Raw genomic sequence first — 22,812 nt, forward strand, 5'->3', positions numbered from 1 at the left:
ACCCTATCCCTCTCTGCTCTACACACGCGGCTCGGTGCATAGGATCCTTGCCTTACTCCGCGTCCCAACCTTCGCTTTCTCCCTTTTCAAGATAGGACGCGTTATCTGGAACGCCCCTAACTCGCTCAAAATCCTCCATTGCCGAGCTCCATCTGCTCACAACTTCCTCGCACACCCTCTTCCCGCATCCCCAGTTCACACCCGTCTTGGAGCAGAGGTACAACCCTGTTCTCCTCCTCTCCCCCAGCCATTTCGCCGGGCAGCGGCGGCGCGCGCCCGCACACAAACATGCACACAAACACGCACACACATGCAGCCGAATCGACTCCCGTCCGCCGATGTCTCCCCGCCTCCACCAACCCGCCACTTTCCTCTTTCAGCTCCTTCCTCCCACGCACACCCCATCCCACCCCGCCCTTATACCTGCTGCTCAGTCTTCCCGGTCTCCAGAGGGAACCTCAGCCAAGGATGGGATCCACACCCACCCAGCATTCCTGACTGCCCCAGCTCTCATTTCGCACCTTGACATATTCAGTCTGATATCCCCAAGGACACCCCTCCATCTACCACCGAGAGCCGTACTCCTCCAGCCCACACCCAGCCCACTTCGGTCTTCTTTGATCTCCCCCGCCCGCTTGCCGCAGCAACAACCGACCTCCTGTTTTAAGGAGAGGTTTGTGTGTGGGGGGGGAAGACTGGACCCAAGCAAGCTCTCCCGTTCTCCTACCTGCGCTTCTGGCTATGTCCGGTTAGTAGGTGTTGAGGTGGGGTGGACAGAGAGCTGGAAGGATGGATGCCCCCCCCCCCCTTACTCACACATCACACCCCTCCCTCTCGCTGCTGTAACCCTCCTTTCTCCCGTCCATGAACAGAAGGCTACTGTAGATGGGAAAAAATGCAGCCTCCGCCCCCTTCCCTCCCCCCCTTACTTGCTCACTCAGCTTTGTCTGCAAGGACGCCCCTTCCCCTCCCTTTGCACTGGTGCGCGTCAAATGGTCTCATCGACCCTGCTTCTTCAATGCAAGCTGGGGGGGGGGGAGTAGTTGTGGTTTGAGTTTTATGAAGAATCAGCTGATCTGGCAGGGGCAAAAGATTAGCAGAGATGGTGCTGTTGCTGGAAAGTCCCATATATTCCCGGATTTCCCCCCCACCTGTCTTTCGTTGCCAATGATAAAAACTTTACATTGACAAGCTACAAGTGCAGAGAGCATCAAAGAACTAGAGAGTCCCAGAACAATTGATACCATTTCCTCTGGGATTGCTCAGTACAAATCAAAACCTGGCCAAATTAGAAAGAATTGAAAGCCCCATCAAGGGTACAAAACTGAGATACCTAAGAAAGATGGGAGAAAGAGATACTAATTATGTTTTGGATCCAAATAAGATCAGCAAATTGATGCGGGATTTTGATGCAGAAAATGTTTTGGGGGAATCCTGCTTCCTCAGGAGAAAATTATATAAAATCTCTCGGTTCCAGTTTTTCATCAATTATTTATAAGCTGCCCAAGATGCAGCAGGAGGGAGGATGGAAAGAGCCCACAAATTAACTCTAACCACAGCAGAGCTCCAGTGCAGCATTTAATGGTTGTGCCAGGGCACAGCAACTGCATCACACCATGATTTTTGGCTCCAAAACATCCAGAATTGTTCTTTTTCCTATAAAGAAGGCTATACCCATCAAACCATGACCCAGAAAGCAGTCCCATGAGTAATTGGAAAAAACAAGGAAGTGGTTTAGGAACTCACTTAGAATGGAAATATGCAACCTGATGTTTGATCCATTACACATTTTAAATAGATATGAAAGGTCCCAAGATAATATGATGATAAAAGGAGCCAGAAACCAGGATTCCCCCCCCCCCCAAAAGTGGTACCAAAATAATCTGACAATAAATAGACACAAGTGTGGATTTTTCCCTTCAATTGTTTTACTAAAATCTTTTGCTGCTGAGACACAAATCCAGAAAGGGCTCACAGAAAGGAAAGGGGGGGGGGGGGGCTTACGAGAGAAGGAACAGGGAGAGTAGATATAGATGGACACAGCTTCATTACATTTGTGTTAACAACAAAAGAAAAACCACAAAGGAGGGTTATTTTAAATGTCAGGGGATTTTTTTTAATATATATAATACAAAAAAGCAAGAGACTCTAATCCCGAACTGTGAGGGATGCATGCAACAAGGGAGGTGTTCAGCAGGTGGGGCATCAATGCTTGGTGCGTAAGGGCTGATGCGCTTGGAACACGAATCACGAGAGAAGCTGAGGAAATGGAGCATTAAAAGACACTACGGAAGAATGAGCCACTGGGCAAGGAAGGGAATTCAGAGCAGATTCTCAGCACGGAAATGGAGAACACTCCACACTGAAGCCATGGAGAAAGAAATACAGACCTTCTCCACCTCATCTCATTGCAGGCCCAACAATCCCAGCCATGAGCACCAGGCACCCAATGACGCCGCAAAATCCCAACCTGTACCCCCTTCTAACTTCTCTGTAGGTTCCTCAAGTTTAGCCAACCTCTCAACCAATTCATTATTTCTAACTCTGTACTCCTTCTCCTGCAACGCTGCTTATACTACGTCCCACAATTATTCCAGTCTTTGATCCTCCTTGGTCTGTGAGCTGAGCTTACTAAGTCGTCCTGTCTCATTATCTCACTCTTTTAGTGAAGATCATTTGGGGACAACAGGGGGCACTGCTGGAATAAGCAAGATCTACTGTGATAAAATATTATCATTATTTGGCTTAGACCATGGACTACAGAAATGAATGTATTTCCAGGACTGTTCTGAGGGCCACAGGTTAATAGTAAGGGAGTCAATAAAATGAGGGTGCTTTCAAAATGCACAAAGTCTTTTCATGGCCATCTGAACAAGAGTTGCTTCATTGGCTGAGCAGATGCTTTCCCAGCTCCACTATTTTATGAGCACAGGCAGGGGGAGAGAATGAATGAAACTGCCATTAGATTAGAAACCCATATATGGCCACTGAATATCCATTTGGGCTTGAAGGCTCCAGCTGCCAGTGAGGGAGAGGGATGGGATTGGGAGGATTGGCTTCTGTCTCCCCACTCCCAGAAATCACCAGGGCTGTGTGGGGAGGGCTTGGCTCACAACCGAAGCTCCCTCCATGGGCAGCACCGTGACGGCGGCTGGAGGTGGAGCTGAGACGGCTGCAGCGAGGGGGCAGACCTCACCCGTACCTGTGGAGGAAGAAAAATTGAAAGTTATTGTTAGCCCAAGCTTTCAACTGGCTTCCTTCATCATCTTATTACCTTATACTAGTTCCGGTTTAATAATCTGGTTTAATAAGGTAAAAAAGAGTTGCAGCTATCCCTTCTCCAAAATACCCTATTTATCCACAGCCTGGTAGAATTTCTTTTTAAAAGGCTGAACAGATTAAGTCTGCAAATGCTAATTAAATAAAGCCAGGCTGGCACTAACTGTTAATCCTCCTCCTGAAGTCAATATGGAAACTCAGTTTATCATTTAAATGCCTGGATTAGGAAATTGTAGAGTACAATGTAAAATAAAATGGATCTGTCCAGAATGCATAATGCAAGAAACCATATGTAAAGGCAAAAAAAAAAAAAAGCTGAAACACTTACCAATGGATTTGTATCTGTTGATAACATAAAGGTATTTGTTGATATCCCCAACCCTCCTGGTTTTAATATTAAAAAAACACGATAATCCCGCAGAAAAATATTCAGATAAATACACACTGAATGGATTGTGTTTGTCTTTTTAAAAATTACAGCTCAAATCCTGAAGATGAACCTGCAGGAAGATCAGTCAAATTACACTATCAGATACTGCTATATGCAGCACTTTAAACTGGTAAAAAGATTCTAAGTTAGGATGCAGCTGCCCCAGGGAACTGGGATTCTCCCTTTTCTCACTGAAAATATAAGGATGCCTAAACAACCCTAGGGGGAAAATGGGCCTCCCCTCCCCTTTCCCAGGACAGAAGGAAGTGGCTCTTGCCTGGTGGCCCGGCCAGTGTTTCACCGCAGCGGTTGGCCCTCAGTGGCCGCGGCCCCTTCTCCTGCGTGCGTCTGCAGATGCCCGTTGAGCTGAGCTGGGGTCTTGCAGTGCACGCCACACAGCTTGCAAAGGAAACGCTCCAGCCGCGGGGCGGCTAGTCCATGGTCCTTGACCGCGTGGACCCTGAGGTAGGCCGCTGTGGTGAACCCTACGGGAGGGGGAGAAGGACAAAAACCAGCCAGGTCAGTGTCCGGCCTAATGAAAGCGTTAACCCGGTGTTCTGCAATGCTTGGCTGTGCTTCATCTTAGAGGTGGCTAGTGAAGGATCTATTACAACAAGCTTCCCTAATCTCAGAGACAACTTCTCAACCCAAAGACAGCTGTTTCTTGCCATCAAGCAAGTTATCACTGTGCAAACAGCACATCCCACCCTAAGGGCAGCTGCATCTTGCTACTAAGGAAATCAATTTGGTACAAATAGCCTAAATAAAATACCAAACCTTCAACAGAAACATTTTGGTAAGAGAATGCCAGTAGAATCCTCCTACAAGAAATTCATAAATGTTGCATTTCTATTATTTAATTCACTACAAATTTCAGACCCCAAATTGAACAAAAATAATAATAAACTGCTCTTTTATGTTTCTGGGATTCCATATATATAATTAATATATGGATATTATACATTAATAAAAAATATAATCTAGGAAAAATATTAAAAATACTGTTAAAATATCAAAATTCCATCACAATTTTTAATTTGCATATTGTCTAATAATTTTAATTCATGTATAAAGGCTGCTGCATTGTCAAGATCATGTGGGATACTGAGCTATTAGAAGGATAGGTTGGAACAGACATATCCAGTGCAGATAATAAGGAATTGCCTTTCCACCATTCTTAAAATTATTTATTGTACACGTTTATCAATTCATTGGACTATATCCATAGAAATAAAAAAACATTATCTTTCACTATACTGCATAATATAAATCTCTCCATTATCTTACAAAATGAAACCAAGGAAATGTTTTGACTATAAATGGGAGAAAGAAATATTGGGAACTATTTGTATTGCCAAGCAGTTTGCTTATTGTAAACAAATATAAATTGGCAGCCTGATTAAGACACTTCAGTTTTAGCAATTCACACTGTATTTCCAAGATATATTATGGATAATCTTAACAGGCCTCATATGCATTTTTGCAGAATTACTCATGGACAGCAAATCTGGTTTCATGTTTAAAGGTTTAACTATTTAAATCCATCTTTTTTCCAAACAGCATTTGCCAGAATTAACCCTTTCCACAAGGCCTTAGTCATTATACAAGGCTATTTAGCTGAATTCTAATTGATGGAAATTATGCAGCTTATTCTCATTTTTATGGAAAAGTAGTAATATTCAAACAGAAAAACTAATTCTAGTACTGCATTAGGTTATGAAGTCAATGAGGTGACCTAGGGCGGCCATTCTCCCTCGGCTCTAGGAAGAAAGCAATGTCAACCCACTAATTTGTTCAAGCAGTTGCTAGAGTTTGAAACTGACTTGAAGATAACCCCATCCAAAAAAGGAAAAGTAATATTTACAACATATATTAAATTGGGAGTGGGGGCTAAGGCTGGGAATAGTACCTAGAAACCAAGTTGAACTTAACTTTACCTTCAAACAGATAAGTCAAGAATTAAGAGATTTATTACTGAGAGATTCCTGAAGGAAAAAGCGTAAGGGAAAAACTTGAAAAACTAAATTAACTTACTGGAATTAAATTCCAGTGAAACTGAAAGAAACCTAAGAAAATCTGCACACATTTGCATACAGGGCTTCTTAACACATTTTAAAAGCAAGTGTTATATTTATATTTACAGTTAAGTTCAAATGTTACCCGTCTTGAGCCCTATTATCTTACCTTTGTTGCACAATTCACAGACATGATTCGGCCCTTGGCTGTGTACTTTCATGTGGTCTGTGATATAGGCAGCACTCAGCATCTTTCCACACACGTGACATGGCACCTTTTCCTCATGACGGACTGTGTGAGCACGTAGTCGATCCTTAGTGGCAAAAGCTGCTTCACAAGTCTGCAAAAATAGGGTGAAAAGAATCATAAAAATCAATGTTATATCTATTGGTCCACTGCCTAATGCAAGACTTAAGTGTGCGTAAGATTCCCTTAAAGCAGAGGTCTTAAAACTTGGCAACTTTAAGACTTGTGGACTTCAACTCCCAGAATTCTCCAGCCATTCTGGGAGTTGAAGTCCACAAGTCTTAAAGTTGCCAAGTTTTAAGACCTCTGCCTTAAAGTATAGATCATCTTTGTTGCCTCTTGTATCAGGAAAGACTGCCCAGAACACTTGAGCATAAATAAGTACAATATTATCTATGGGAAAAAAATACCTCACATTTGAAGGGTCTCTCTGTTGAGTGGACTTGTCGAACATGGCTGTTCAAATGGTCTGGCCTGTGGAAGGAAAGAAAAAAAGTTAGATGAAATATGATTTTATTCTCTAAACAGGGTTGGGGTGATTCTACTTATCCACCAAAAAACACCTTACATTGAGGAATCTTACGTCTTAAATTTGGGGGAAGACTGGAATAACAATGGCAAATTTCTTTTGTAGGATTATTTTTTTAAAAAACTGGGAAGAATTATGTATACTTAATAGCTGCAAAAGCAGCAGATATATAATAGGAACAGCCTTCAAAACTTTAGTTCCATTCTGGAAATTCTCATATGCACAGTACATACTATTAGTGATGGAAAATATGACACTTTTAAAAAATAAGTAATGAGAATTTAGATTATTATATGTTGAACAATTCTTAAGGAATTAAGTCACTAAATGATTGATTAATCTGTAATGGATATGTAGCAAATAGATATTAAATATATCTCATAAAACAGAGCAGAATAAATCTGTTGGATTTATGGAGGACCCATATGGAGCAAATTAAATCTGAAAATTATAATCCTGAAAGTGAGGGACATAATGGTTTTCATGTCTCAGAATGTTTATATTAAAAATGAGACTGTTTAACTACACCTAGTTAAATTTGTACTAATTTCTATAAGGAGATTTTGCTTTTAGCATTCATAATGGGAACAAATTGTAAATTGATTCAAGTGATGTCTTATATGTATGAAATAAAAATCCATTGCAATGGAACATCCTCTAAGTCTTATGCAATTCTTTTTGCTTCAGACTATATTTTGAATTCCATGACTGTCTTATTTAGTGACCATTTGCAATTATCACAATAATGGAAAAGTACTTTTACAACTAGTTCTCACATTTATAGCCTTCACAGGTTTGTGAAAGAAAGATAAATTAAAATAAAGATTATAGGTTGCTATTTTACTTTGTGATCCGTTCCCTAAAGTAACAAATGTCCTTGGAGAGAAGCGGCATATAAATCCAATAAATAAATAATAAGACATTTTTCTAATATTTTTAATTATTATAAATTGAATGTTTAAAAATAATGAATATCTCTTGTATTTTTGAATCTAGAAGAACCAATTCCTTTTGTAAAACAAACAATAGGCAGGTTAATTGTTCTTTTATAAAAGAACAATTAACATACCTACTGTTTGTTTTACAAAAGGAATTGGTTCTTCTAGATTCAAAAATACAAGAGATATTGCAAAATTACAAATGCTTTGGAACATAAATATACTGCAAACATTAAAATATTTTTAAAAAGTGAGGAGATACCTTCCACAGTGAGTTGGGGAGATAGGATAGAAAATTAAATAAGCATTTCCTGATTACCCGCAACCTTAGATTGCTATTACCCATTTTTCCCTTGCCTTCCAACATAACAAGGTACAATTTTGATTCAGAAGTCGTTTTTTCCAATACATCTGGAGAAATTTAATATACCTATTATGCAAATAAAAGCAAGATAATTCTTAATTTTATTTGCTAGTATTTGCATAACAGGAACACTTTTTCCTGTGTATTTTTAATTCAACTAGGAATGTCTCAAAAACAGCAAACTGGTTAAGATTTTTGCATTTCTAAACAAATTCCTTATTCTTTGGGACTTTAGGGCAAGTATATTACAAAGTGAAGTTTATGAGATATATTCATCTCATCAGTATTGTTTGGTGGCCTTCAGAGTATGCAGGATGATAACTGACTTCACTGGTATATTTTGGAGTGATTTTACCAAATACTTTAGAAGCAAAATCTTAGATCTATTCAAAATCCCAATTTCCCTTGCCCCGCTTGTTTTTTGAATCCCGAGTCTTCCCTGCTTTTTCGGTTCAAATTCTGAACTGAAGAAATTGTGATTCTAGCTTTAACTATTTGAGATTTCTCACTTCTGTTCATGCCCGTGTTAAAATATTTTTTCTTATAATCGATGTCCTAAATTAAGCAGTTTCAGTATTTTAGTCCAAGGTATTCCATACTCTTGCTATTTTATGGTTCTATTTCTTCTGTGTAGGTATTTGTTGAAATATCACGGAGTGCCAAAGTGTTTTGCAGTAATTAAAACTTTTAACCATAGCACAGACAAAATTTATAAGCTAGTTGCCAAAACAGTACCACAATGTCATTAGTTGATATACTTGGAAGGCTTTAGTTATGAACACGTGTTTTCTGTTCCCACAAGCTGACTTTATGGTTGCTGCTTGACCCAAGAATATTTTCTAATATGTAAAAATCACAGCCCAGAATCTTTTCAGACTCTCATTTTGAAGAAAATGTAAGGAAAATGTAAGGCATTCCATGTTAACATGGAATTCAGAGTTCAAAACAAAAGTCTCTCCAAATGTAGTGTGCTAGCAATGATAAATTTTAAATGTCCACCCCCAATTTCATATGATATAATCTTAGTATAGGCTTCTTTATATATAGACATTCCAGGTCTACTACTACTTAAAAGAATATCTTTTTAAAAATTTATTTGAAGAGTTGTTTCAAACTATCAATCTGATGAGGTAATTTTAATATAAAAATGAGTGTGCATTGCAATGAGTTTAAAATGGTTTTCCCATTTCTTTTTAAATTCAACATATTTTTTTGTTTTTGTTTTCTGAGGTTCCAAACTTAATTCTTAAGTCTGCTAAGATATCTCAACTCACTTTTGGTGCCTTGTGCACACAATAATCAGAAAACTGTCTTAGATTCTTTTATTTTAGAATCCACTGGAACTATGGCAATAATTGGGAAGCTTCCAAGATTGCACAGTGATAGCCACACCAAGGAGAAAAGTGTTCTCAGATTTGTTCACTAATCTTCTGTCATAATTTATGTAGAATGAGGAAATTGTTGCTACGGTTAATGATGAAAAGAAATCATAGATTTCCTAAGGAGTTGACTATTATGGGGATCCACAGAACTGTCTACCAGTGTCTATATCAATGTATTGGAGAAATCTGGGGAAGTTAATAGAGGAAGGCTTGATCTAGCCCACAAACTGATTTGGGAACTTGCAGTTTTATATTATTATGCCTTCCTAAGTCAGTTTGGCATGTTGTATGTGTATCTTAGTCTTTACCAAAAGGGGAAAATATTTTTCTCAAATTTCTCATACAAGCACTTCAAAAATTCCCGTATGAAGTGCATCCTCCCTGAACCCAGCTCCCTCATACCGAGAGAAACTCTTCCCACAGTGGCTGCAGATATACGGCTTGTGCACAGCACCGTCATGTGAACGGACATGATAGCTCATGCGATCCTTCCGCTTGAACCGTTGCTGGCAGACAGGACATTGGTAGGGCTTCTCATCTGAATGTGACAACTTATGCCGATTGAGATGGTACACATCCCGGAAGGCTTTCCCACACATCTCACAAGCATGGTTTTTCCGGATACGTTTGCCTGATGCTGTTGTGGTCACTAGGCCTGCACCTGACCCTGCAGTGTTTCCAGTACCCTCAGCAGGGGCAGGTGTTGATGGGGCTGCACCTCCGATGGCAGAAACACTAAGCAAGCTGAGGGGAACCATAGTGGGCATCTTCATGGTTGTGGGTCCAGCACGAGAAGCTTTTGCTCCTGTGTGTATAGCTTCATGGCGCCGCAGGTTGTAGCCATTCTTGAATTCTTTAGCACATAGGGAACATATGTAGGGCCCTTTACTCTTCGGTTTCTTCTGGGCATCAGCTGCCTGGGGGTTGGCAGGTGCTGCTTGTGGGGTAGGGGCTTGTGTGGTCTGAGTGGAGGGTACTACGTGCCCACTCCCACTTTCAGAGGCAGAGGGCTGCTGCTGTTTCAAGGCAGCTGTATCTACTGTGGAAGCAGCTGGTGCAGAAGCAGTGGCGGCAGCAACCACAGCAGCTGCAGCAGCTGTTTCTTGTGCTGCAGCCAAAACAGGCAGGAGATCCACTTGGAGGGACTCAGCAGGGGTAGTTGTCTGTTGGGGAGGAGCAGTTGTGGTGGCAGTCTGAAGAAAGAGAAATTGTATAATTGAGTAACATAGTGATGAACAATCAAAACTGAAACCCTACAATAATCTAGCAACTAAGTAAATTCTTACTTGAAAAACAAAAATAGTTTTTACTAGCAGAAAAAGCTGGATTAATCAATATGCAGCATATGCTAATAAAGAGAACAAAAGCAAATTCTTGGTTTTTAATATACTAATATTTGAGGGTTCCACTATGTGAAGAATTTCCCTTTTCTGCTCTCAGAATGTATTATATTGTCCCACTATTGAGGCTAAAATAATCTTCTTATTGTATAGCAGGTAAGTAACATGGTATGTGCATTTAAAATTGATTTTTTTATAAATACAGTGGTACCTCTACTTAAGAACTTAATTCGTTCCATGACCAGGTTCTTAAATAGAAAAGTTTGTAAGTAGAATCAATTTTTCCCATAGGAATCAATGAAAAAGCAAATAATGTGTGCAAACCCATTAGGAAACAAATAAAAGCTTGGAATTTGGGTGGGAGGAGGAGGAGGAGGAGGAAGAGGAGGACAGTCACTGCCCAGAGCGAAGGAAGCGTTTCTTTTCTCTGGGCCCTGGCAGAGGTTTATTCCCTCTCCAAGCGCCCAGAGAAAGGAAAATGCTTCTTTTGTTCTGGACTGCTAAAGCCTCCTTAAGCGTCACCGAAAGGCTCCTCTGGCAGCCCAAAAAAGCCCGAGATGGCCGGGATTAAAGGGGGAATGGCAGGAAACTGGCTGGGGCTTCATGTCGCTCTCATAATTCCTGGGAAAGTTTTCCAGGCTCGGGTTCTTAAGTAGAAAATGGTTCTTAAGAAGAGGCAAAAAAATCTTGGATACCCGGTTCTTATCTAGAAAAGTTCTTAAGTAGAGGCGTTCTTAAGTATAGGTACCATTGTACAAGGAGCAAAATCAGCACGTGTGCAATATCCCTGGAATAAGAGTGGAAGAAAAGTAGCTGGCTTTTGTCTATGACAGCACAGAAGAGGGAGTAATTCCATCTCGTTCGTTTTACAAAGAATGTCTTTCTATACACTGAACTGAGGCAATCAGTTTTAATATGCACACAAACAGGAAAAAAGTAGGAAAATTGTCTCTACATTATTGATTCTGCTCAAGGTTCAGCTAAAATTGTATCCATATATGGCACAAGGCGTTTAGACTTAAGGGCATGTATGTGCAGATAGTGCATTTACGCTTTAATACTTGTGCAAGGCAAAACAATCCTATTTTTCTTAAGATTTTCTCCACCAGGAAGAGAGATTCAGTACTAAGCATTAGAGATTAAGTTCATGTAGTAATACTCTCTAGATAATTAATGCTTTTTGACTAGGTTGAATTTACCTATTTTGCTTTTACCAAATTTCTATGTATCGTACTGCACTGCAAAGTGAAAATGCAGGCATTCTGAATTATGAAAAAACTAGTTTATAATTATTTTTCTATTTAAATAATGCCTACAACTAGTTTTAGCTTCCCGAAAAAACACTTTGAATTCTACCTCGATGTTCTCAGTGCTGCAGAAACATTCATTTACACTGATAGGGAGCTTATTATGAGAGCCGGGGTGGCACAGTGATTAGAGTGCAGTACTGCAGGCTACTTCAGCTAACAGCTAGCTGTAGTTCAGCAGTTCAAATCTCACCACTGGCTCAAGGTTGACTCAGCCTTCCATCCTTCCAAGGTTGGTAAATGAGGACCCAGATTGTTGGGGGCAACATGCTGCTTCTGTAAACCACTTAGAGAGGGCTGTAAAAGCACTATGAAGCAGTATGTAAGTTTAAATGCTATTGCTATTATTTGCAATCTTGTAAGAAAGACCTGCTTACAATTTATCCTGAAGAATTATAGTAATAAAAATTTAACTTAAAAGTATTTAATTTTTAAATGATACTCAATAGAAAGTGATCTCTCTTATAGCATATAATACAATTTTCTTAGTATAAAACTAATTATACTCTTTCAAGTCTATGCTGTTGCTGTTAAATAAGTTTTTGATTCAATTTTAAAATTAAATCAACCCTGAAACTGCTTCCATAAAAATGACTACGTTGTTTTCCAAACATGCTCGCTCTATTTCAGGCAATTTACAGGCAAAATGAGTGAGGGAAAGCCAACCTTCAGAGTATTAGATAATCAGCTATTACAAGGTAGATTTGTAGAACCCATCTAGAAAAAAATTAATTGCATTTTAAAACATATGATTATCCTGAGCCGTGTTTCAATAACTCTATCTATTTTTTCCGTAATTGCCCAGAGCATGGAGTTCTGAGATTATAGCAATGCTAAAATTAAACCAGTATGTATATGAGTTCTAGGTTTCAAAAATCAATCAATTATAACAAAAACATGTAGAATTTTACTGGTCATCATATTTAGGCATTTTATTTTGCCTTTATCGTCCCCCCCTCCCCATTGCTCACAGTTTGATTGGGTGACCAGCTCTTGGAAGAGTCCAGGTTGTGCCAAACTTCCTTATTTCAGAATTATGGAGGCCACAGTGCTAGGAAACTTCAATGTAGCAGAAATTTTACTTCCCAGATCTATGCCTTGCAATAATCATGTCTCTGAGTTCTGCAGGCAGTTCCTTTGACCTTGTGGCTTTTGTTCTGCTATATTATGCATTGTCAGTTGTGAGGCCTTCTATACAGAAGTGTGTGTCTTTCCAAAGCATGTCCAATCAATTTAATTTATCAGAGGTGGACTCCAATTAAGGAGTAGAAAAATGTCAGCAATTATCAAGAGAAATGGGAAGCATTGGCAGCTAAATTTCAAGCACTGTTTCAAAGGGTCTGAATACTTATGCCAGTGTGGTATTTCAGGTTTTTTTCTTTTTAGTAACTTCACAGAAATTTCTAAAACTCTGTTTTTACTTTGTCATGAGGTACTGAGTGTAGATTAATGAGAAAAAAAATGAATTTCAACAAGTTTAGAATCTGGTGGCAGCATAACAAAATTGACGACAAAACAGATCTGAATACTTTCTGAATGTGGTTCTACCAGATTCACTCGTCCACAGTTCGGCAGAGTCTCTTGCCATGGCCTGGAACAAGACTGCAATGGACACTAGACCCCGGAGAGCTCCTTTGTTTACCAAGGAACTCTGGGAGTTGAAACGCCAGAAGAGACGTCTAGAGAAGCGATGGAAGAAGAGTAAATACAAATCCGACCGAACACTTGTAAGAGCTCACATTAAGACTTACAAAGTGGCGCTCAAGGCGGCAAGATGCGCATATCATGCCGCCTTGATTGCATCAGCGGAATCCTGCCCGGCCGCTCTGTTTAAGGGGACCCGCTCGCTTCTGAACCAGGGGGGAGTTGCGGAGCCCTTGCAGGGAAGTGCCGAGGAGTTTAACTTGTTTTTCGCTGATAAAGTTGCTCGGATCCGAGCAGACCTCGACTCCGATTGGCCAGCTGTGTCGGCTGACAGCACGTCAGTCGTGGTGACTAAGGCCCGTCCTTGTCCACCTGTCTGGGTTTGACTTGGTGACACCTGATGAAGTGGACAAGGCCATTGGAGCTGTGAGTTCCGCCACCTGCCTAATGGATCCGTGTCCCTCTTGGTTGGTTTTGGCCAACCGAGAGGTGACACGGAGCTGGGTCCAGGAGATTGTCAACGTTTCTTTGGGGAGGGGGTCCTTCCCGGCTCCCTACAAGGAGGCACTTGTGCACCCCCTCCTCAAGAAGCCCTCCCTGGACCCAGCCATGCTTAATAACTACCGTCCAGTCTCCAACCTTCCCTTTATGGGAAAAGTTGTTGAGAAGGTGGTGGTGCTCCAACTCCAGCGGTCCTTGGAAGAAGCCGATTATCTAGGCCCTCAACAGTCAGGGTTCAGGCCCGGCTACAGCATGGAAACTGCTTTGGTCGCACCAATGGATGATCTCTGGGGGACCCAGGACGGGGGCTTGTCCTCTGTCCTGGTGCTTCTTGACCTCTCAGCGGCTTTCGATACCATCGACCATGGTATCCTTCTGCGCCGGCTGGAGGGGTTGGGAGTGGGAGGCACTGTTTTCCAATGGTTCTCCTCCTACCTCTCCGGTCGATCGCAGTCAGTGTTAGTGGGGGGTCAGAGGTCGACCTTTAGGCTTCTCCCTTGTGGGGTGCCTCGGGGTCAGTCCTCTCCCTCCTGCTATTTAATATCTACACGAAACCGCTGGGTGAGATCATCCAAGGGCATGGGGTGAGGTATCATCAGTATGTTGATGATACCCTGCTGTACATCTCCACCCCATGTCCAGTCAGTGAAGTGGTGGAAGTGATGTGTTGGTGCCTGGAGGCTGATGGGGTCTGGATGGGTGTCAACAAGCTCAAACTCAACCCGGACAAGACGGAGTGGCTGTGGGTTTTGCCTCCCAACGACAATTCCATCTGTCCATCCATTACCGGGGGGGGGGGATTACTGCCCCCCTCAGAGAGGGTCCACAACTTGGGCGTCCTCCTCGATCCACAGCTGACATTGGAACACCATCTTTCAGCTGTGGTGAGGGGGGCGTCTGCCCAGGTTCGCCTGGTGCACCAGTTGCGGCCCTATTTGGACAGGGAGTCATTGCTCACAGTCGCTCCTGCCCTCATCACCTTGAGGTTCGATTACTGCAACGCTCTCTACATGGGGCTACCTTTGAAGAGTGTTCGGAAACTTCAAATCGTGCAGAATGCGGCCACGAGAGCCATTGTGGGATTACCCAGGTTCGCCCACGTCTCTCCAACACTCCGTGGCTTGCATTGGCTGCCGATCAGTTTCCGATCATAATTCAAAGTGTTGGTAATGACCTATAAAGCCCTACACTGCATCGGACCAGAATATCTCCGGAATCGTCTTCTGCCGCATGAATCCCAGCGGCCGATAAGGTCCCACAGAGTTGGCCTTCTCTGGGTCCTGTTGACTAAACAATGTCATCTTGCGGGCCCCAGGGGAAGAGCCTTCCCTTTGGCGGCCCCGGCCCTTTCGAATCAACTCCTCCCAGAGATTAGAACTGCCCCCACCCTCCTTGCCTTTCGTAATTTGCTCAAGACCCACCTATATTGCCAGGCATGGGGGAATTGAGACACCTCCCCCAGGCTTATATAGTTTATGTATGGTATGCTTGTGTTGTATGATTTTTAAATGACGGTTTTTAGATACTTTCTTTTAACATTAGATTTGTTACAATGTATACTGTTATTTTTTCTGTTGTGAGCTGCCCAGAGTCTGCGGAGAAGGGTGGCATACAAATCTACTAAATTATTATTATTATTATTATTATTATTGTATGGTGATTATTATATCAGCAAACAATAATTTGTATATAAATCTAATAAATAAATAAATCTAATAATCAATAATTTTTTTCTACTTTTTTACAAGTGTATATTCAATCCCTCTACATATGTCTTAGGAGTTAAGATTATATCATAGTTCCTGTTCCATGCTGTCTGTTGAGTGGTTGGAGCAATCACTATAATACTGAGAATCTGTTTTTTGAGATAGGTATGGCAGTATCACTGTTCACTTATACCAGTGATGATGAACCTATGGCCCAGGTGCCGCAGGTGACACATAGAGCCATATCTGCTGGCACACGAGTTGTTGCCCTAGCTCAGCTGCAACGTGCATGTGTGTGCCAGCCAGCTAATTTTTGGTTCGCAGTGAGGCTCTGGGATGGCGTTTTTGTCTTTTAGAGGGCCTCTGGGGGAGGGGGTGTTTTTACCCTCCTCCAGCTCCAGGGAAGCCTTTGGAGCCTGGAGAGGGTGAAACACAAGCCTACTGGGCCCACCAGAACTTGGGAAATAGGCCATTTCTGGCCTCCAGAGGGCTTCCGGGAGGTGAAGGAAGCTGCTTTTGCCCTCCTCAGGCATTGAATCATGGGAGAGCCGGGGTGGCGCAGCAGGTAGAGTGCTGTACTGCAGGCCACTGAAGCTGACTGTAGATCTGTAGGTCAGCAGTTCAAATCTCATCACTGGCTCAAGGTTGACTCAGCCTTCCACATCCTTCCGAGGTGGGTAAAATGAGGACCAGGATTGTGGGGGCAATATGCTGGTTCTGTTAAAAAGTGCTGTTGCTAACTTTGTAAGCCGCCCTGAGTCTAAGGAGAAGGGTGGCATAAAAATTGAATGAATGAATAAGTAAATAAATAAATTTGCATACGCAATTTCGATACCCAAGGAGAAAAGGTTTCTGACTTATACCATACCTTGGATTGTTTGGACTCTACTTCTGCCCTTCATTTTTAATCAGCAGTACGGATAACATGCAGCATATAATCAATCCTGGTTCATATCTTGTGGTGTGAAGATGCACTTCTTTTGTCAGTGTGAAAGGCAAAATAAAATGCCTAAAAAGGATGACCAGTAAAATTCTGCATGTTTTGTTAGAATTGATTGATTTTTGAAATCTAGGAGTCATATACATACTGGTTTAATTTTTGCAGTGCTGTAATCTCAGAACTCCATTATTATTACTATTATTATTATTATTAATAATAATAATAGTAGTAGTAGTAGTAGTAGTAAATAAAATGACATAAGTACCATGACTTAGAAAAAAATGACAATACACATTACATAATCTTTGACCCACAATTTCAGAAGATGCCCAAATGGTAAGATAAACAAGCCTATGTTTTCCAAGATGATAGCTGTAACAGAGACTCAGAGACTGTCTAAATTAGTCTCTGCAAGGTTTTTTTAGGTGTCTGTTACTGCCTTTTTCCTAGGGCTGAGAGAAATGACTAGTCCAAGGATCATTCGGCTGCCTTTTTGTACCTAAGGAGAGACTATAATTCACAGTTCCTACCACTATACTAAACTTGTTCTCACAACTGTTACTAGTCTTGGCCTAATTATTTCAGTGTCAATAGTATAAAATGAAAGTGACTTTAAATAATAAGTAAATTATTATAAAACTCATTTACAGCAACCGCAACAACTTTCAACAAAAGTTTTGAAAAGAGTACAATTACTTTTGATATACAAAAAAACCCTAAGCTGTAATAGTGAAACACAGCTGCTTCCTAGTAACTGTTTCTCTGAAGGCTTACTTTATTTTCTTTTATTGTCTAAAGAGCTTACCTGGAAGGGACTTTGACTACAGCCCTGAGCAGCAAAAAATCTTGACTGGATTTCAGTCCCAACCTGTAGAGGATTCTGAGTATGACTCTGCTAAAAAAACAAAATAAAGGAGAGCAGGAAATTTAAATTTTAAAAAATTATTATGATAGGCAACTGCAAAAGCCAATATAGAGATAAATAATTGTAAATAATAATTGATTCCACAGGAAAACTGTTTTAAACTGGAAGAGGAGCTCATGTCAAAAGATAAAATATCTTAAACCAGATAGTAGCATGACTCTTAAACAGGATAAAATATAAATAGTTCAGTTATAACTACTGTAAAGATCAAATTATTTTTATAATCTTTTCTTTCCTTTTTTTCTTTACTATTTACTTATCATTTTTCTTTTACCTTAATTTCGCTTTGAATCTGTATTGCTTTAATCTTATAAAAACTTCTTTAATTAAAAATATTTTTGGGAAAATGTCAGCCATATTGAATCTTTGAATTGGGAAAAAGTTCATAGTAATTTTAAGCACTTTATGCAACTATGGACAAATTATGAATACATTGCTCAACTGAGTTGGAAATGAAAAAAATAGCAGGGGGGAAAAAGAATGTATAACATTATTTTACATCAATTAGCATTCAAATCCAAATCACATGAAACAGCATGTTATCAAAACAGATAGTTGATCAGACTTGCTGCTGAAATAAAATGAGATCCTAAGCAGAATACAAGATATATGAAAACTTTATATAAGAGACCAGAAAAAATAACAAGTAGCAACAGATACAGACAGTTGCTGTGTGAAATGTTTCTGAAGTAGAGTAAGGCTACAATGAGGGGCAGATAAAGAAAACTGAAGTTCAGAGAATTAGTAGTAGTAAATTAAGACAAATGGAGGTGGTAAAAAAGACATGCTGAAGCAAATATAATCAACTGACTTTTGGGGATGGCTTAGCCAGCATATACACATTTTCTCCAAAAACGCTGGTAAGTAAATGAATGTGCCTCTTATTAGGCATATCTACATCTGTTTATATAATCTTTGTATTTATATAAACTCTTTGTTGGTGAAATTGAAGAATCTGTGATGCACATGTATGTTTGAAACAGTTGGGGAATGGATTGCAGGTTTAAACAATTAAGAAGGGGGACAGCACATTAAGGCAAGTCCAAGGCAACTCACATGGAGTGAGGTTTGGCCACCAATTCACCCAAAATGTTGGAAAATAAATAAATGGAGTCATTACGCCTTTTACTAGTTATGTGTACAGCTGTCTATCACTAGGCCAGATGAAAAAATTGGGGATTTTTCTGCATTATCCTATGGCAGGAGATTGTACCCTTTAGTTCATACAAAAAAGAGAGAAACAGGTGGAAAATTCACACTACACCTGTTGGCACCAGAAGGTAGTCCATAGCCACCTCCTACTGTAAGTGCATGCGCTTGAGGGTAAGGAAATACCCGGGACCGGAAAATGGGAAGGAAGCACCTTCTGAGCATGGGTGGCCAAGTTTAAACTAATGCGGGGTGGAAACCCCTGGGAGACTGGCCTGACAAGCAGGGAGCCAACATGGATAAGGGACATTATATTGGCCGAGGGTGGTGGGAGTGGGGAGACGGCACGGAAGGGGAAGATTATGTGTGTGTGGCAGGGCAAGGCGACGGAGGCGTGCGTATCTTGGGGGGCATTTTGGAAAGGAAGCTCCCACGGAGCAGGGCTGAGGAGGCACCGAGGTAGCAACTGGCAGAGAAAAAGGTGGGGGAGCAGCGCGAGGGGCTGAGCAGAGCAAACGCGAGAGGGAGGTGACCGTTGGCGGGGGGGAGAGAAGCGCGAGGGGATGGGCACAGCGAGCGTAGAGAACGAAGGGGGCAGAGGGAGCGCAAGGCAACGCTGGGCGGAGGGAGGTGACCGTTGGGGCAGCGCAAGGCGGACGGTGGGGGGGGAGGATGGGAGCGCGTGCCGAGTGCGCCCTGCTGGCCCGCGCGCGCAAGGGCCCCCGCCCGCTGGGATTCCCGAGGGGAGGGGCGGGGCGGGGAGGATGGGAGTAGAGAGCCTAGAGCTCCAGCTTGCGCTCTCTTGTCCTTCCCTTCTCGCGCTTTCGCCCCCCTCTTTTTTTTTTTTTTGCGGAGAAGGGAGGGGGAAGGTGGAGGGAAAAAAAAAGGGGGGGGGGGTTACCTGGAAGATGAAGCTGCTCCAGTTGCTCGGGTCCATGGCGGCGGTAACGAGCGGGGGAGGGGGTTCAGCTCGGCCAGAGGGGGGGGTCGGGAAGGGAGGGGGGAGCGAGTGGGGAGCAGCAACAACGTCGCGCGGGCGGGGGGGAGTGAGGTGGGAGGGGGGATAGAGCGAGGAGGCAACGGCGCGAGGATTCCTCGGCGCGCACGCTGATTGGCCCCCAATGCGTGCGCGCGCGCGCACCGCGCTCCCCCCTCCCGAGCCACAGCCTTTCTGAGCGGGAGGGGGAAGAGTGGTGTAGAGAAGGCGGCAGGTATTGATTGGGTGGGGCTGTAGTCCTCGCTCCCGACGTGCGCGGAACCGTACGAAGGACCCCACGTGTGGTGCCTGCTGATTGGGCGGACTGGCGTGCGCTGTGACCGTAGGGCCCATTCTTTTAAAGACTAAAGTTGATTGGCCAATGCCAAAGCGGCCGCGCGCGAGTAACGGTTGTCTTTTTCTCCTCCCCGTTATTTTTTTTTTTAATCTAACATGGACCCGTTTTACAAAATGGCCGCCAGCCTTGATCTTTTCACCTTCTAAGGTGATTACATCTTTGCTGCCAGCCGTCCGTATTATTTATATTCTACTTTGCATCGATTTAATCTTTATTGGTAAAAAGTGCAAGAAGAATTAACAAAATTTATATCTTAATCAGTTCAGTTTAATTATTGTATTGATCAGTAAAAAGCTCCATTGCGGAAGACAAGTATAACCACATATAATATAAAGTATACATGCACATTGCTTTCGTAAGATGCTGCAACACAGAGAAGATGATTGACCTTACAAAAAACGTTTTTATTGAACCAAAATAATTTCACATGCAAAACAGAAACCAAAATATGAGCAAGAATTAAAAGTGCTTGACATTAAACTGTCCCCTATATGGTTTTCCACGGTTGTCCCTATAGAACATCCAACAGTAATCTGCCATCATTGAGTCATTCCAAACACCCTGGTAGCTTTGGCATCATCATGAAGGTTTTTCTGTTTTAACCTAGATGCTAGAAGTTTGGCTTTAGCTTTTGACAACGACAGTTCTCTGACGAGATCATTTAATTCATGTTGAATAAAGAGTTCTGGCTGCTCTATCAGGTACATGCTCATTTTGACTTGAGGTCTCCATGCCTTTGCTAGTAGCTTCAGCTCCATATTCTACTTCAGTTTCATCCAATTCAGATAACGGTGGTCCAGGAACTGGCAAGATATCATAATGTGGCCTAATCAACTGGCCTAATTGCAGATTTAAGTTCAGGGTAATTAATATGTTTGTTTTTTGTAGAAAAGCTCTTCAAGCAGTCATCGCTATGATTTTGGGGTTCTCTCCAAATCATAGGAACAGCAAATAGCATATTCCTCATATTCAATCAGTCATGAAGACCATCTGAACAACTTGAGTCCTTGGGGAGGGGCGACATATAAATACAATTAATAAATAATAAATAAATGAGCATATCACACAATGGGCCCAGCTTTTGTCGTGATTACCAAGTGGACAGTTAAAATATACCTGGAAAATCATTTTAATATTATGATTGAAAGTACTTGGCCTTTTGGTGTAAAAGAACCACACATATGGGAGAATCTGTCCAGATGATTGATACAGTCGGAGAATTTTTTTCCTTTAAATCAGATCAAACAGTAGAATAATTTTAGTTCAAAGATGGTGACAAATTCCCCCAAAAAAGCGATGAGCTAGTATGTAGATATTTCCCGAGAGATGAAAGACGCAGCATATATTTAGAACTTAATTTACTGGAGGTAATCTTGTAGATGACTATATACGAGTATGAGGTAAATGGGTCAGCCTATTCCTTACAGATTCCTTGCAGGAGAGCAGTTTCTTAGTGTGATATTGGCTGCATTCAGGTTCTCTGTGGAGACCCTCAGTTGCACCTAAGTGTAATAGGCCTGTCTCCTGTCACAGTCTCACATATCGCTCCTTGCTACCATCTCCATCATTTTCTGACTGACTCAAATCTTACCACCTCATAACTGTTAGCTCCTCCCCATAACGTGACTTTCCGAGAAACAATCATTGGCTGACTGCACTGTCAATACTCCTTCCTTTAAAACTCATTAAAAACTTTACTGATGCTGTGTTTGTCCCTGTAATAAAATTCAATTAAGTACAACAAGCAAAGAAATGGGAATAACATACCACATACCATAATATAAATAACTTACCGTAACAATATACAAAACCACATGCAGTACATTGGAAATGTAGAAATAACATAGTAACAAAAATGTTTCTATAATCAGAAATTGTATGTGATAGAGCAAAACTAAGCATATTTTTTGAATCAGCATATCACACTCCATAAAACAGACATATTACTTTGCTGATGATTTTTTTGTGTTGACCAGTGCAATAAGAGCAATAAATTGATCCAATGTTTTTAACGGTTTTTTTTTCCTTTTTAAATGCTGCTCCTTTGATGAACTGGTTAAGGAATCAGGCTAGAAACCAGGAGCTCTAGTGCTATCTTACGCACAAAGCCAGCTGGGCCTGTCCTTCTCTCTAGCCCTAGGAAAGAGGCATTAGTAAGCTACTTCTGAAAAATCTAATCAAGAAAATTGCAGGAGCTTGTCTAGGCAGTTCTGGACAAAATTCAACAGAAAGGGGGAATTCTTCCAAAAAAAGGTTGTGGAAATTTGTATTAATATGCAATAGTAGATATGCTACCGCAAAGCTGTGAGAGCTGCACATCTGAGAATTTAGAGCTAGTAAGAGCTTTGAACAGCTCTTCATAATTTGCCAAAGCTTGCTGGAAAGTTGTCATTCTTAACTTTGAAAGATAGTTATAAAGCCCTACATGGCATAGGACCAGATTATCTCCGAGACCGCCTTCTGCCGCACAAATCCCAGTGCCAGGTGAGGTCCCAGAGTTTATTTATTAGATGTGTATGCCGTATGTCACCCCTCTCCGCAGACTCGGGGCGAGTTGGCCTTCTCCGGGTCCTGTCAACCAGACAATGTCGGCGGGCCTAGGGGAAGAGCCTTCTCTGTGGGGGGCCCGGCCCTCTGGAACCAGCTCCACCCAGAGATTTGCACCGCCCCCATCCTCCTTGCTTTCCGAAAAAGTTTGAAGTCTCATCTTTGCCACCAGGCCTGGGGTCATTCGATCTTCCCCCCCCTGATCAACAAATGTGTTTAGAATAAATTATTGATT

The 22,812-nt window shown here is 41.7% G+C and overlaps 1 protein-coding gene across 9 annotated transcripts; it reads right to left on the reverse strand.

Annotated features, from left to right (window-relative positions):
- Positions 1–1,906: 1,906 nt before the first annotated feature.
- LOC139155824 (myc-associated zinc finger protein-like) lies at positions 1,907–19,998 on the reverse strand. Of its 9 annotated transcripts, none has more exons than XM_070731129.1 (7): positions 19,598–19,847; positions 17,428–17,517; positions 9,587–10,377; positions 6,382–6,445; positions 5,894–6,065; positions 3,987–4,194; positions 1,907–3,202 (listed from the first exon to the last, which is right to left on the reverse strand). In XM_070731129.1, exons 1-6 carry the CDS (start codon positions 19,631–19,633, stop codon positions 4,007–4,009), a joined length of 1,341 nt encoding a protein of 446 aa, XP_070587230.1. In that variant the 5' UTR covers positions 19,634–19,847; the 3' UTR covers positions 1,907–3,202; positions 3,987–4,006. The 9 variants fall into 9 exon arrangements, with proteins under 9 accessions (XP_070587230.1, XP_070587231.1, XP_070587224.1 ...); XM_070731130.1 differs by having other exon boundaries at positions 17,428–17,514; positions 19,598–19,732; XM_070731123.1 differs by lacking the exon at positions 19,598–19,847 and adding an exon at positions 18,812–19,370 and having other exon boundaries at positions 17,428–17,514.
- Between the last annotated feature and the right edge of the window lie 2,814 nt (positions 19,999–22,812).

The sequence above is a fragment of the Erythrolamprus reginae genome, unplaced genomic scaffold (genome assembly GCF_031021105.1).
Source record: "Erythrolamprus reginae isolate rEryReg1 unplaced genomic scaffold, rEryReg1.hap1 H_7, whole genome shotgun sequence".
Taxonomy (NCBI): Eukaryota; Metazoa; Chordata; class Lepidosauria; order Squamata; family Dipsadidae; genus Erythrolamprus; species Erythrolamprus reginae.